Source organism: Lepidothrix coronata, unplaced genomic scaffold (assembly GCF_001604755.1).
Source record: "Lepidothrix coronata isolate B3197 unplaced genomic scaffold, Lepidothrix_coronata-1.0 Scaffold206, whole genome shotgun sequence".
NCBI lineage: Eukaryota > Metazoa > Chordata > Aves > Passeriformes > Pipridae > Lepidothrix > Lepidothrix coronata.
The window spans coordinates 1,154,940-1,171,179 of NW_016690386.1; the positions used below are offsets into that span (position 1 = coordinate 1,154,940).

Sequence of the window (16,240 nt, forward strand, 5' to 3'; positions counted from 1 at the left end):
TCCATAAGGTTAATAATCATCATTAGAGTAATGTTGTTAATAATTTGTTTAAGTTCTGCTCTGGATGATATATTTCACAGCTATTTTAGAGCAAGGTGGCACTTCCAACTGTAAGCTCATATCTGATGAATCTTCTTTCGCTTTCTTAAATGTGGTCTTGTGTAGTCTACAGGCTAAGGATATATATATCTGGGGTGAAGTTTGCCATTAGGCAGACAAAACATTTTACCTGTGGGTAATTCAATATGGAGTGAAAAGAATTTTTTTTCTAATTTTGGAAAAGTTTTTTACTCAGTCATTATTTTGAAATTATGTGTATATATACATATATATGAAATTTTGTGTATATACTTCATATTTATTAGACTCACAAATTCAAGAACTGCAACTTATAGAGCTACGTCTGGGTGAAAAATTTTCTCTCAGTTGATTACTAAATTGAACTACTGTAAATGCACTCAAATTCTCAAAGAATGTATAGCTGCTCAGTTTCGCTGAATCCCAGATTCATCTGGAATATCTGAAAGAACTTATAATGTGTCTATCATAAGCACTTTCAATGGAATTTTTACGAAATATTATCAACCATAGCAAATTAATCAAAGCAAAAGATTTTTGCTTATGAGCATATGACTACAACTAAATCAAAGATAAGAAAACCCATCCCTTTGGTTTTCTGCAGGGTTTATTTTTACCTAGGAATCTGCAGTGGTGCAAGAGCACTTGAAAAGTTTTCCACTCCTTTCATTTCCTCACTGAACTCCCGATCAGTTGTCCCTGTCCCTTCAGCTGTGCGAGTTTAGCTGTTTCTGTGACTACATTCTAAAACAAAGCAGTGAATCTATATACATACTTTTCAACCAGAAATGTGTTTCTTTTTAAACAAACAGTTGAGTCAGCACAGCTGAAAGAGACTGAGCCTAGAATAGGAGGGTGGGAACAATTGGCTCCAAGGGGAGGAAGACCAATATGAACATCTAAAACTGTTTGTTTGAGAGTGACTCTTAATATGGAAGCATATTTTTTGAGTTTCCTATTCTAATTCCAGTCTTCCAGAAAACTTTGAGCGCTATCTTCTTCCAATTCTGTGAATTCAGAAACTTAACTGGCAAACACAAGCTGCTCCTACACAGGGAATTCTGCTAGAGAAAGCAAGTTATTTTCCCAGTGCCCTGCCCTGCTAAGCTAAATCGTCAACTGTGCTTGAGCCAAAACTACCAGGAGTCAGCACAGATGCTGACACGTTGGAAGTTCACTTTTGGTGGTCTACTTTTCCTAAATTGTTTTTTCACATAGATCTAGCAAGTCCTAAATCTGCATCCCTTCACAACTTGGGAGAAAAAGCCCATTTTGGTTTCTTATTCTTTTGTATGATGAAATTCTGTGCTTACGGAACCAGAAGTGGAAGCATATAGATAAAACATACCAGAAAACAAAGCATATAAATCAAGCTTTTTCTGCCATCTTTCTCATCTTTTTCACTGAACCACTAATGTTGTAAGATTTCATGGCATACCCTCAAGTACAATCTCTGGACTGAACCCTATGTGTCCACCGCAACTTCATTCTGTTGTCCTTTCAGGCACAATAATTATAGCAAAGAATGGCTCTCAAAGGTGGCTTCTGTAATGGTGGCACTGATTTTTGATTACTCCATAATTTTTTTCATTTTGGTAAGTAAATAATTAAAAAAAAAAAAGAAAGAAATTGTGTTCACTGAACATTTCCTATTTAAGAACTCTATTTTAAAGGAATTGAAAAAAAACTTACCATAAGAGCATACAACAAAAATTAATCTAAAAATAAATATTATAAGAATCAAATTTGCCAGAACCTCTTTCCCAGCCTGTATACAGGCACGCACTATGTCTGTATGTATTGTACCAACCGCAACTTAGAAAGGAAGTAGTCTTCATCTTATCAGTTAACGTCTTAAAAAGTGAGGTGTGTAATTCAGATTCAATAGCTAGAAAAAACTTATGGAAAACCTCTTCCTAGATCTGGAGTAGTAATCTGAGAAGCTTGAAAAAGCTTTGTTTTCCTGTGTAAGGCATTAAAGATGATAAAGACAGAAGCCTTAAAAGCTGTATAGGCACTTAGCATTGTAGATGGCAAACACAGACATACTAGGAAGGACCAGGCACTGAGGGGATGATACGAAAGTAATAGTCTCCACAGTTGATTGCATGATGTCATCCCTGTAACAGCACAATCTGTCTTTCCTTCCAAACACAAAACAGCTAGATCTGCAGACACTGAGAAAAAATACACTAATTTCTAGATCTTAACATATTTTACACTTAAAAGGCAGGACTTCATGAGTGTATGAGGTACTGCACTATACAGAAGCAATGCAGCTGAAATCTGCACAGAAGATGCACACATTTGCATTAGCCTGCATTTTTTTTTATGTCTCCAGAAAACATAACATGTATAATAAATCCAATCATTTACTGGAGAGCTTTACTTAGAACTAGCAAAACTTGTAGTTATATTGTCATGTCTTTGGCATGTGAAAGTTTAAAAACATAGATATGTATTTTTTTTAAGATCCAAGAAAAGCTAATTACTTGAATTACTGAGGCAGTGGTGTATAGCAACCTCCTCAGAAGCCAGACAAACACATTTTACATTCTATGCTTGAAAGTTCTCACTAGTTGAACAGTACCCAAGATATATGTGAGCTGACTGCTTTTCTAGGAAGCAGCTGTAGGCCTTTTCTACTTTCTTTCTGTGATGTGTTGATGTCTTAAGTAACCTACGGAGGAAAACATTTTAAAATGGCAAAAGATACCTCTAGACACCCCTGCCCCTGAATTTTAGGAGCAGCATAAACTCTACTCCAATATCCTTTACTGAATTCTTCTTACTTAGTAAGTAGTGCAGTCAACTGCATCACAAACTTTGTGAAATACCGAAAGAGTAGCATGAGGGACAGAACTGGTATTCAAACTGCTAATCGCTCTTTTCGTTTTAGTATCACTCAGACTTACGTATCTACTTACACTGTGACATCTCAAACTTGTTTCTCTTATTTATTTATTAATGGAAAACTGCTGGTCTGTTTCATGTCATACGTCTGAAGATATTATTCCATGGTCTAATGTGCACTTTCCTTTATCCAGTTTGAATTTTTATCCATCAATACTGAGTATCATGATAACACTCAAGATATTATGTTAATGCAATCTGTTCTCCAAGTGCATGAAAATAATTTTTACCTTATTTATAATCTTCTGCCCTCAATAAATCTAACCATCATCTTGCCTACAAAACATTTAATTACATATTTTTACTAAATCTGGCAGTCAGAGACAACCCCATGAACAAGACTATTATGAAAAAGAAATAAATAAAACCAATATTGATAGGAAATAAATCTCTTGATTTTACATGAGCTGCATTATCTATTCTGGTGGATGATGACATAAAAAGAAAATAAATGTCTTGAATATTGTTGGGTTTTTTTCTCTAGATATAAACCCCTGTGCCCTGAAATCAATATCTGTTCACATTTCTTTTTTTATACTTGTCCAGACATAGAAAAATATTCAAAATCTGTCTTTATTTAACTAGAACTGAAAACATACCTATTACATCATACTTGAGAATTATATGAAGCAGCACTGTAGAATCATCATACAATGCAACTTCAAAGCCTCTATCTTGTAATGTAACTACTGAGAAATTCTGCTTCATATTTTACCTTCATCAATAATTGTGCCATAGTGTATAAGGAAAAATTGACAGCATGGAGGAATACTAAGGTTAACGTCTAAACCTTCCAATAAATGTTAAACTACCAAATCTTTAAATTGCTAGAATTATTTCTGATACAACACCATTTTACAGATAGAGAACAAACAGTAGGCTTATTTCATGTCTGATTTTGTTTTGCTGTTATAGCAAGACATGTATTTCGTTTATCTTTAATACTAGTAGTGTTACTACTGATTGAAAGAACATAATGCTTTGGCACTAAGGTATGGGTTTTTTCCCCTTATGTCCTTCTATTATAATTCTCCTGTGGCCTGGACATCCAACCATTTACCAAAATCATATTATTAAATGATGATACACAGATTTCTTATTTTCATTTGCTCATTATTGAACAACCCCCTTAATGCTGCTTTATAAAAGCTGTGAACACAACTTAACGGAAGCCCTCCATGCTAAGATAATCAAAACCACTAATGAATGTCACTAACTGTGACATACCAGGAGCTCAATTCACATCATTAAAAGCAGTTTCAGTTCTAGCTTCATTGGGAACCAACCCGGCTCATAATTAGTTTTCACAAAACCTTATCAGAAGAGATTAAACTAGCAGCACGTTGAGAGCATGCAGCACTTCCTTATATACTTCCCACACAGAGATATGACACTGCAAATAATAACATCCAGTGAATCTGGATATTAGAAATTCCTTGTGAAATCTGATGCTCTTATAGCACTACTCTGCATTACTACAAGAGGCTGTATTCATGATTTATGATAAATGTAGAAAACAGACCACATCTGGCTTCATGTTTATGGGATTCTTCACAGATGGACCAGGGACAGCCACTGAAGGCAGAACAATTGAGGCACCGATACATACAGAAATGTGATTTTGATAACTGTATTTGTATGATGGTTCTTTCTGTCTATGATAAATGGAATGAATGTATCACAGCACCCCAAAAAAAAAAGTGTCACTCTTTTCAATGAATGCTATCAACAGCAAGCACAAAAAGACTGAAAACAAAACAAAAAAATTCCCTCCTTCCTCAAACTACTGGAAAATCTGTACACAACACAACACAACTCATCTGCCAGTCTATATCGTGATGCAATCATGGCAATAATGATGATCACTTGGCTGTATGTCTATAATTTAAAAAAAAACACCTGACTTTTATTTATTGCAGAAGGACCGACACTATGCATGGTAATGACATAATAAAAGCTTTTCTGCCGAGTTGGCACATTAAAACTGAAGCAAATGCTTAATTTTAATTATATTAATGCTTTTCCAAAATCTTCACATTTTTCAAATTCGGTTTATTTTACCAGTACCAATTCCACAAAATTAAGTTAGTTCCATTAGCATAAGCAGAGCAGAAACTATGTGAAGTCTTCCTTGGCATAAATCTATTGATTTACACACAGGGAATGACACGCAGAGATGGACCTGTGTTGTGTGTGGGTGTCTTAGGTTGCTCAAAGAATTACCGGCAAAACCACCGGCAAAACCATCAGAAAAAGCAGGTTAAATGTTAAAGTGCAACAAAGCTCATTGGGAAAGTTCACTCTACTACTTACTAGATGGTTTAAGCACACAAGAGAAAAACTGCACTGAAATCTAAAATCAACCAAAAACTATCTCCATGGAGGTTGGGGATGAAAAAAGGATAAGGATAAAAATGAATAAAGGAGGCCCTTCTGCTTAATCACAAGGTTTAGAGTGGACTCACTTGCCAAACTTAGCCCTAGACCTGACCAACAGTTTAGGCCTAAAGATTTTAACCACACTTAAACTTAGCAGCATTTAATCAACAGCCTGATTTAAACAATTTAACAAAAGATTCTACAGAATTTGCTATAAGCACAATAGTAACTCATTTATAGAGCAACCTTACAGATCTCAACTACTTAAGAATCTAAGAGAGAAACGTTCACAGTACATTTGCTATAGCATATTCATACTTGCACATGCAAACACCTAAAGGAGTATGTACAAGGTACATATCTGTGAAAAATTCCCCTCTAATTCAGTGAGTACTCACATCGAATGTTTTCGCATCTTCTCTATGGGCAAAGGCTTGAGTCTCAAGGAGTGGGGGCATTGACCCAGGCTCCATTGGTGGTGTTTGGCAGCGATCCTCCAAGTACAGCAAACCTGAGAGTTCTCTGGCTCTGAGAGGCATCCCACTCAGGGGGACATTGCTGGCTGCAGCCCCCTGTTGTCCAGGAGAGCTCCAAGGGTCTCACTTAGGACAGCTGTTTATAGGGTTGCAAGAAAGTTGGCTTTAGTCACAGTAATTTTCCATCCTGGCCACAATTTGGGTTGGTAATGTTCTTTGAAAGTTCGACAACAAAAATGTTGTTCCACTTGGGTTGTTATTCAGGCAACAAAAGTAAGTTTCCAAAGCTGTTCATTAAAGAACTGAAGTCTGTTAGACAGAACTAGTTCCTGGGAGCAGACAGAGTTTCCGGTTAGCTCAAGAGGAGCTAGTCCAGGTGCTGTTTGTCAAGACTGAGGGGGGGGCTAACGAGCATTTCTGAGATGATAGTGCAGCCCAAGGAACGGGGGATGCACCACCACAATCTGGCACTGGTTCTTTTTCTGCCATTCCCTGTAATGATTTATCTTCTATTTCCATCCAAATAACCTATGAAATGAAAACTTCTACAATATGCTTCCACATATATCTGTTTCAACACAATGTTTTTTTCTATTCTAGATGAAAGGTTTTCCCCTTATAAATATTTAGTAAGTATTTGTTTTATTCCAAAAACATGTACTTCAAGATTTCAAGAATGTGTTCAGCTATGTTCTGTACTGCCTCTGGCCTTCGGGCAGTTAGGATGTTCCAAGGTGCTTGCCCTGGTCTTTCTTCTCACATCTTCTGTCTTGGCCAAAAGGAAGTAAAGTTCTGGCACTTGGCAGTTCACATTACTCTACATATGTATAGGAAACAGGTACAAGGCAGCATGAAGCCTCTATATGCTGAGGAATGTACAGTCTTCCCAGATGCCATTCTCTGATCAAGAGCTGTCACATTGTCCCTTTTCAGTGCTAGGTCTAAATAACACCACGTGAACCCCTTTTCCTGCTACCAATTACTCTTCCACAGTGCCTCACACTCAACTTCTAAAAACACTTAGTGGTAGTACCGCACACTGTTACTCTTCATCCCATCATAACTTCATACTCAGATGTTATCTCCACGAGAGCCAGTTACTCACAAAGGTTTCTCATAATAACTATACCCTACAAAGTCCTCTTGCAGACACATGGCACAAATGTGAACTGTGCTCTGCATTACTGCCACTTCTCCTGAGGATTTAAAATGTTTAAAATTGGTTGATCTGCCTGATAAGAGCCACATTTCACTACTCTATGGCACTGTCACAGGCAGATTCCCAAACTACCTGCCATCTCTTCTCAATGGGCTTTTTGCTTCTCTGTTATCTTCCTGTAACTGTGTGTTCCTGTTGCAGTTTACAGCCAATATAGTGAGGCTTTATGCAGGGACGCTCTAGGACTGGAATGTACTCCCTGAGACCTTTGTCAAGTCATAAGGTTGAACCTACATCTCTTTTGGCCTGCTTCCAAATCCTTGTCTTTGCACAACCGTAGCACAAGTGCAGGCAATACTTCCATATTGCACCAAGTATATGAACCTGTATTTTCTCATCAGCAGGTCAAATATTGCTCTCAAATGCCTGCATAGACTTCACTTGTTCCAGTGAGTAAGAATCTTATATATCACAGAGGTTCAGCTCAAATAGACAGTCATGAGCAAATTGGAAAGGCAGACATATATCCTTACAAAGAGAAGAATATTCCTTGTGATTCCTCTATTTTACCATGTCATACTCACAATTAGCACCTCATTAAGTGTTTTTAATCTTCGGATCTCCAGCTTTTCTTCAGCCACTACTAAGTCAGTCAAATTTAGATGTACGTTGTTGTCAGCCATCACATATATACAGTAAGACCAAAGAAAAGTCGCATGATTTACCTGAATGTGTAAACTACTTCATTACTGTATCCAAGAACAGAACTGAAAGGTCTCTCTACCTGAATCCCAGCTATGGCTACCTGATTGTAGTCCCTGTTCCCAGAAGCAGTTTCCGCCCTTTACTTATGCTTCCAAAAACAGCAACCTCTGTGAATCAGGGTGTTTAAAAAACTCTAATTTCTATGCTTTCAGAAGGATGAATACTGTTTCTGGACCCTGGACTACTTGGTCTGCCCCCTCCCCCCCAAACATAAATGCAACCTCATCATATGCAAGACCAACAGGAGAAAGATTTAATTTCTGAGGCAGCCTCCACACCAAGCTGATTAAGGATCAAGCTCAAAGGCAAGTTACTCATCAAGGTGGTTCAGAACAGGTAACTTTCAATGATGAGTGAGAGCGAGCTTTGTCTTATCTTACTTGCTTCCCTTGCCAGCTATGATCTACTTCTCCCCTCAGGGTACACAGAGACTCATTTACAAACTCAGTGAATGCCAAATCAGTGCAATTACACTTGCCTTAATGCTGACATCACCGCACATCTGTTCTCTCATTCACTTACACTAGCATTTTTATTATCACAGGATCCAGAAGACATGGTATAACTGGCATCAAAAGATGCCTATTGCAACAGAAAAGAAGGCTAGGAAGGTTCTATTTATGTGTAATATCAGTGGTTTAACTATTCCATCCTCAAACAAAGCAGGCTGAAATGTTAGGTGAAGGAACTAACAGAAAAAAAAAAGAAAATGGAGAAGTAGTATTACTTACTACCTCTTACCTCCCCTTCATAAACATCAGTATCAAATTATTGTACACTTTTCATGTGGAAGTTTCTATGACACAAGCACTCAAAAAAATGGTAAGATTTAAAGGGTTTATTCACAATCACTATAAAAATTAAGTCCCAACCCAGAAAATACTTTTGCATTAATTAAGTAATGTTAAGTTTAGTAATTTCACTAAGCATATAATTACTTACTCTCAATAAAAAGGAAAGCATTTAATTAAGTGTCATCAAAAGAGGGGAGAGATTTTGTGTGGTGGGAGTTACAGCTGCTTGTACTACTTTAGACTGATAGGTACTTTTTTTTAAATTTGCCCAAAGTCTGTCTAAACACACACATCTCCATGCACACAGTAGCATATCACTTGTATATAAAGGACTACACTTTTACACTATAATGCAAAAAAGTTTTAACAATTTTTAATGACAAATATGTCCTTCAAATTATTTCACTGCAACTACAAAACAATACTGTTGAAAGACAGTGCATTCTAGATTAAGCTAAATATTCAAATCAATGTAAGATTTTGAGAATTTTTGAAAGAAATGGTATTAGAAGATTTATGATATACATAATTATTTAGTCTGTGTAATGAGACAGTGGAGTAGAACAGCTTAATGAAACTATTACCCAAAAATGAGTTGATATTGGGGGAAGAGATAATTGTTTTAGAATTATTAAAGGCCTTGATCTTACAAACATTTGCACATGTGATTTCAGTGGAATCATTCCTGACACTGAAGTATAGTATCTGGATAAGTATTTGCAGGACTGGAGCCAAATCATACAACTGGACCCAACTAAGAGCCCATTTGTTACCAATAAAATCCCAGTTTGTGAGTGGCTGATTATTATAATTATCGTTGTTGGACACTTCAGATTAATTATTTTTTGTAGCATTGTCCAGTCACGAAAATATAACTTGTCTTTTCATGGACTGACCTCATTGCTGTGGCCACAGCCCCCAAAATCCAAAGCTCATAGCTAAGAATTAGTAAAACACAGCAAAATAATAAAACTGAAAGGTGATACAGAAAGTGCTGTCTGAGCAAAGGTCTCATAAAACTGCACCAGTTCCTAGGGATCTGCACTGTGATCCCATTTCATTCCTGCTTAGTGTTCTAGGTATTGTTGGTGCCTAGTATAATACGAGTTGGCTGGGGTCTTTTTCATCTAAATGGCAAAGACATTCCAGGACGGTATTTCTATTTGGGTGCTGCTGCTTTAATACTCGTTCTAAGGTCTCTAATTCAAACATTACAACCTGTTGCCTAGAGATTCTTAGAAAAGAAAGCACTAGGACGAAATCAGCGGTACCATGAATTGCTGTCATATACAGTTGAAGCTGTGGACTGTCTTAGTTTTGTACATTTAAACCTCAATTCTAAGAGATAAAAGAGAGTAACACTCCTTTAACAAGTGACAGCAACATCATTTCAGGCCTTACCCCTCCCCCAGCTACATATATTTCTTTTATAATTCTCCAGTCATTAAATTTCTCACATCTGATCAGTAAAATTGTACAGACGTTTCTCAGGTCTTCTCAGCAAACAGTGCAGATCATGTAGCATAAGGATTTGCCACATGAATGCCAAATCTCTGAGGAGTAATCATCCTTTGATCACATCTTATTCTTTTTAAAGATGTTAAGGTATTTTCTTCTGACTGAAGTCTAAAGCTGTTTTGGTATGTCAAAAACACCAAATCATATTCTGCTCTCAATCAGTTTACTTGGAGCCAAAGGAACCACACTTTATTTACCATGATTTTTACTGGGAAAAGAATCAGATCTGCTGGACAGTTCAAGTAAGGAAGTCAAGGAAAATACCATAAATTGTATTAATCATGACCATTTAAATAGCCAACAGAGAATTAAGAAAGCAGTGCATGCAGATGAAATATTATCTTGGCCAACAAACAGAATAAAAGAAAGCAATCTGGACTACTGCAAAATTGGTAGCAGTTTTAAGCATTTGAAAGACAAATGACATCGGAGAAAAGACTGGGTTAACAAGGGAGCACTTTAGGAAAGTCTAATCTCCGCTGGCATGCTGACTGGGAGGGTCAGCCCAGTGCACGCGTTCTCAGCTGGAGTCAGGCTCCCTCTGCCTGGCCAATTGTCCTATGCACTTCAGATACCAACCAAATTGAAGGTGCCTTCACTCTGTCAGCACCTTATATTCTACCAGCTTAAAGACAGCTTCCTTTTCCTTGTCAATTTTTGCAGCGTTTCTACAGAGTAAATGCTACAAAGGAGAAAGGTAGTGTTGTCAGACCTTTTTTTTTCCTTTCTGAGCAGCAAAAGGCACTTTAGGAAGCATTCTAAAGAGTTATTTTTAGCACTGCATGTATTCTCAAAAACGAAGACTGACATTCCTAAATACATTTTTAATCCAATTTTTTTCTCAAAGAAACTATCTTTGACTTGACACACTATGTTTTGAAATTTAAAGCAAACCTCTCAAAAACTGGTCAACGTGAACTTTATATAGTTTACTACTTCAGTTTTCATTTACCTCTAATTTATCTACAGATACATTTTACCTTTACAAGCATACTATAGCCATGAGTAGAGAGGAAATACTTGATTTCCTTTTCAAAAGAGAAATTTAGCACTAAATTCTAAATCCAGAACCTGGATTCGCCCTCATCCTCAATCAGGACAAGACTCAAATTATTAACTGAAAACGCATGATAATCATTTAATTTAAGGCACAAAAACGGCTTATAAAGTTTGTACCTATGTAAACAAGTACTTTCTAAAAAAGACACAAATATTTCATGAAATACCTAACTTCTAAATGTTGCCAAAGGATCTGGAAGATGTAAGAGACTTTATAAATCTCACTTCTTCATAAGAAGATGTCTTGCTATTTGATCTCTTTAAAAATACATAGTCATTCCCAAGATACCTTAGGTGAAGATACAAGACCTGAGTTTGACTGTGAGATCAGAATGACTAAAATGCAAATTTATCCCAAAGGGTTGGGTTTAATTTTGACACAGAAATTTCTATCTTTCTGATTTCAGAAGCATCATTAATTTTTGGGAACATACTTCTTAACCTTCAGAAAAGTAATTTTTTCTGCCAATTTCTTTATTTTTATGTTTAGTAGTCTTAAACACTTGCATATACGCTACAGAGCGTGCTCTACAGGGCTATTCATCAACAAACAAAATATTATGGCAATGAATGAAGCAGAAGGTCAAAACTTACTTAAACACTAACATGTTAGGAACCTTATAATATGCACTGATTTCTTCTCCATAGGTTCTACTATAATAATATTAATGCTATCAAAGTTTCGAAAAATAATTTTTCTTAGTAATTTTTATGAACAATTTATGAACAATTATATGAACCATAATTCCCCAAGCGTTACTATACATATTTACAATGTACTCAAATCTGAACTTTTAAAGTCAACTATAATGTAAAATGCAAATCCTGCAATATTTATACATGTATGCGTGCATGTCTATGTCAACCTAAGACAGTAACATTATGCAAACATTCTGCTCATCGTTTACGCATTTTGATCACAAATACAGCATCCGAATGGTTAAACGGCCCTGGCATTTATAATAAATTTAGTTTTCTGTGCTATCCAGGCCCTTAACAGAGAACTTCAAAATCTTTAAGACCTGTCTTTCTTCCATATTGTCATCACATGAGATACTTTTCATACTAAATAGTCTTGAACAGGAGTTGTCAGATTTTACACGATTTTTAATGAGTAATTAAGTAAGATGAGCTTGTGGTTAAACAACAGAGTTAGGATAAGGCATTTTGTCTTTAATTAATGGCTTTGCAATAAACTTTAACTTTGAGCAAGCCCTTCTTTGCCTCAGTTTTCCACATCACAGCAAATGGTAACAATACTTCACTAACTCATGGGTTTGGCTTCAGAATTCTTCTTCTTTTCACTGTGTACTGATAGGAAAGCAACCTGTTCTTAATTTGAAACAGAGACTCAGTGCTGCCCTTCATCAGCACATGGAATTCTCATTTATGTCAACAGGAGCTGCATTAAATACAGTGAGCCTAAAAGTAAATTAATGTACTTAGCCTAAAAGTAAATGAAAAAAAAAGGAATGGAAAGAAACTCATGGTTTCTCCTTGCCTACTCTTAAAAAATCTAACAGTTTATTGCACTAAACACAAAACCATAAATAAAAATATTTTTGATGGAAGGCAAGAATTGGAGCCTGGGATAAATGAGAATGGAGAAAAGTGTAGCAGGTCCATCTGTAGAGTACATTTAGCTCTGCTGCAAGAGCACCATCATAAAAAAATGGTTGCACATGCAAAATTCACTCACCATAATATATCATGCTCTGTACACATTTGTCTCAACATAAAACAAAACTTAACGGCCTCAGCATTTCAACTTCTCACACAATTTCCACTGCACACCAAGAAAACTTCTACTTTCTTCTCCTATGCAAGTGTTCAGCTAAAATAAAAATGTCACAAATTTAGGAAAAAAACCCTTTAAAAGCTCAAAATTAACACAAGGTTGGTTTTGGTCAGATATGTCTACGATGCAAGAAGAGAATCTACTAGAGAAGATTTTTTTTTTCTGGAGAGAGATTAAATGTGAATACACAGTTTTAACCTTCTACTTTGACCTTAAGTAAAAATTGTCACAGCACAAAAAGACAATTCTGGGTCTTTTTTGGGAAAAAAACCCCCAAACAAATAGAAAAGAAAATAATCAAGGAGTAGCTAGTTGGTCACTGCCAAGCTCAGGGAGGCAAACATCCCTATAACAAGCAGGCACATTTTAAAATTTGCCATTGCTTAGCCATCTACAGATAATGAGACTCGACAGTTCTTTATGGAAGGCAAGCAGGAGCTACAATTCTCCATAATTAGGCAATAATTAATCAATCCAATGATAGCAGCCTTGTAAATTTGGAAAACAGCAAGTGTAGCTGCCTATATTTATGGTCTTTTATACTGTTATACTGCCTGTATGCAGTCTCGGTCATTTAAAGGTCTGCCTGTCCAAGTGATGTTTTTTCACTTCAGTGTGTCTGTTACTGAACAGCAGAGAATTCTTGACTGGAGAAAGACATTCCTTCTGAGGGACAGGAGAATTTAAAAATAAAAGTGCAGACTAGATTACAATCCTACCAAGAAGAAAATTACCAGAGCATAAGAACCACAGTAGAAGACAGTAACAGTGGCATGACATCATCATGCGTATGTTCTCTTTTTCTTCATAAAATAATCAAACAGTGAGTTCTCTCATGCTTTTCCAGCTTTAGCATTCTTCCAAGCAACAAAGAATTTAGGGCCTCTACTTCTTGACACAGGATATGTACATCTGAAGTCTGACTTCATACCTTCACCTTTTTGCTTATGGCTTTCCAAAGCACCAGAAAACATTGTATCTTATGCATACCCGAAATCCTGACCTGCTATTTTTTGAACCAGTGGCAGACTTTGTATGTCTCTTAAAGGTTGTATCTTTATTATGCATAGCCAAAGTTCTCCTCTACTTTAACTGGTTGTTCAGTAACGCTGACTCCTGCCTCTTAACATTACTAACAGCTTTGACTATGAAACATTTATGAAAAAATAAGCTAAAACTGATCTTAAGACAAGTTTCAGAACAGTATTTACATGCATATTTAGAAAAGTCTTTCAGCTCCACATCCTCTTCATAAATTGATGCTACTTCCACTAAATCAAGCTTTCCCCTAACATATACTTACTACTTAGATTTTACTGGTTGCACTTAATTTCTACCTTGTGTATGTTGGCACGTTTGTACTTCTCTTAGCCATTTCTAATTTACTTTATTTTTTCAGATGCAACATGTATTTTATGTCTTTTGAAGTGTGGTATTAACAGAGAAGCGAGTTCAGAATGATTTAGTACCCCAAACACACAGTGCTGTGAAAGCATCTTCACACTGACTATAGCAGCAAGCAAGTCATCAGCATGTCAAAATAGAGATGGACAAACACACTTAGAAACAGACATACTTTATGCTGAATATGAAGGATATTACATTAACAACCTACTGGTCATGCAACCATAAAAAACTATAGAATAATCAAGGAGGGCACTGAAGGAACACTTCCAATGCACCAACACTTTTAACACATGAAACCAAGATAAGGTAAACGACGACCACTGAGCCAAAAATAAGGAAACAGAGAAAGTTTTACCACAGTTTTGGGTGGGTTTGGTGGTTTTTTTGTTTGTTTGTTTGTGTTTTTTCTGTTAATAGAAATTTTCTCCGTTTTCGCCGGCTCTTTCCCTACGCTGTAACTCAGAGCGCCTGAGACGCAGCGGAGTTTCCAAGTAGCCCGGCCCGATGGGGATGCCCCGCCAGGCGGACACTGCGAGGCGCCGGGGGACTCCGGCGGTGCTGGGTGCACCGGCCCGTGTCCGGATCGTGACACAGGCACCTGTGTCAGGACACAGACACTCCAGTCCCCGAGCGCTGCCGCCTCCTGGGAGCGCGACTGATTTACTGCCTTTCCTCCACCCGAGGGGAGATCTGTTAACGATTAAATCAGCAGCGACCGCACATCAAAGCCTTGTCCCCGGAAGCAAAGGTGAAGATTAACGTCCCTGCGGATCGCACTGAGTTTCTGCTCTTGCAATCCCCTTTAACTACCCCCCAAACAGCACATCACACAGCGACCCTGCCGGCGCCGGACCGGGCACCGCGATGGCCAGGCACCTATAAACGCTTTACAACCCGCCTGCTAATTAAATAGCGATTAGAAACGTATTTGAAGTTGGGTGTTCTCTGCGGGCAGCGGCACTGCACCGACCCTGCGAGCCCCCTGTCAGCGCCGGGGTCGGCCCGAGCCCTCCCGCCGGTGCCCCCTCCCCGCCCGCCCGCACTCACAGGTAGGAGGTGAAGAGGCTGAGGTTGGCGGGCACGGCGGTGAGCCCGCGGTCGGAGCAGTCGGCGCGGAGCAGCACGCCGTCCTGCTCGCAGCGGCACGGAGCGGGGCAGCCTCGCGGGCGCTGCCCGCCGACCCGCGCCCCTCGCCGCAGCGCCGGCAGGCAGAGCAGGAGCAGAAGGAGGAAGGCTCGGGCAGCGTGGGACGTCGCCATGGGGCCCCGGGGGTACCTAGAGCCGCGGGGCGGCCGCTTTCATGCCCCGCGGCACGGCGGGGGCGAAAGTCGGGCGCCCGTCTGGGCTCGAGGAGCTCCTGCGGCCGCCGCCGCCGCCGCGCTGCTGTCTGTGGTAGCATCTCAGCTTACACGCTGCTTTAAAGCCCTGGAGCCGGCACCGCGCGCCCGCTGACGCCGCCCCAGCCTTGCCCGCCGCAGCGCGCCGGGCCCTGCCCGCGCCGCCGTGCGAGCTGGCGGGCGGGGGCGGCCGCGGGCCCGCCGGGCAGGAGGGAAGGAGGCGGGGGGGAACCCTTTTCTGCCGGCCTGCCCTCCGTGCGAGCGGCCACAACGCCTCGGGGCTCGCCTCAGGGCGGTGATCTCACAGAATCACAGAATAGGTCGGGTTGGAAGGGATCACTGTGTCATCTGGTCCAACCTCCCTGCTGAAGCAGAGTAGTCCTAGAGCACGTGGCACAGGATTGCGTCCAGACCGTTCTGGAATATCTCTGGTGAAGGAGTCTCCACAACCGCTCTGGGCAATCTGTTGTAGTGTATGATCACCCGCTCTACTCATATTCAGGGGAAACTTCCTGTGCATGATACAATCATAGAATCATAGAATATGCTGAGTTGGA

General features: G+C 39.0%; 1 protein-coding gene across 4 annotated transcripts in view; it reads right to left on the minus strand.

The window, feature by feature from the left end:
* The window catches only part of LGR5 (leucine rich repeat containing G protein-coupled receptor 5), an 88,884-nt gene extending 73,279 nt beyond the window's left edge, over window positions 1-15,605 (minus strand). For 2 of the 4 annotated variants that reach the window (XM_017832823.1, XM_017832822.1), the window contains exon 1: window positions 15,394-15,484. Coding sequence is in view for 1 of the 4 variants with exons in the window: in XM_017832820.1 (XP_017688309.1) it covers window positions 15,394-15,605 (212 nt within the window). In the remaining 3 variants the exon portion in view is untranslated. Of the gene's footprint in view, window positions 1-15,393 lie in introns of all 4 variants that reach the window. The other 2 variants (XM_017832820.1, XM_017832821.1) reach the window with 2 other exon arrangements.
* Between the last annotated feature and the right edge of the window lie 635 nt (window positions 15,606-16,240).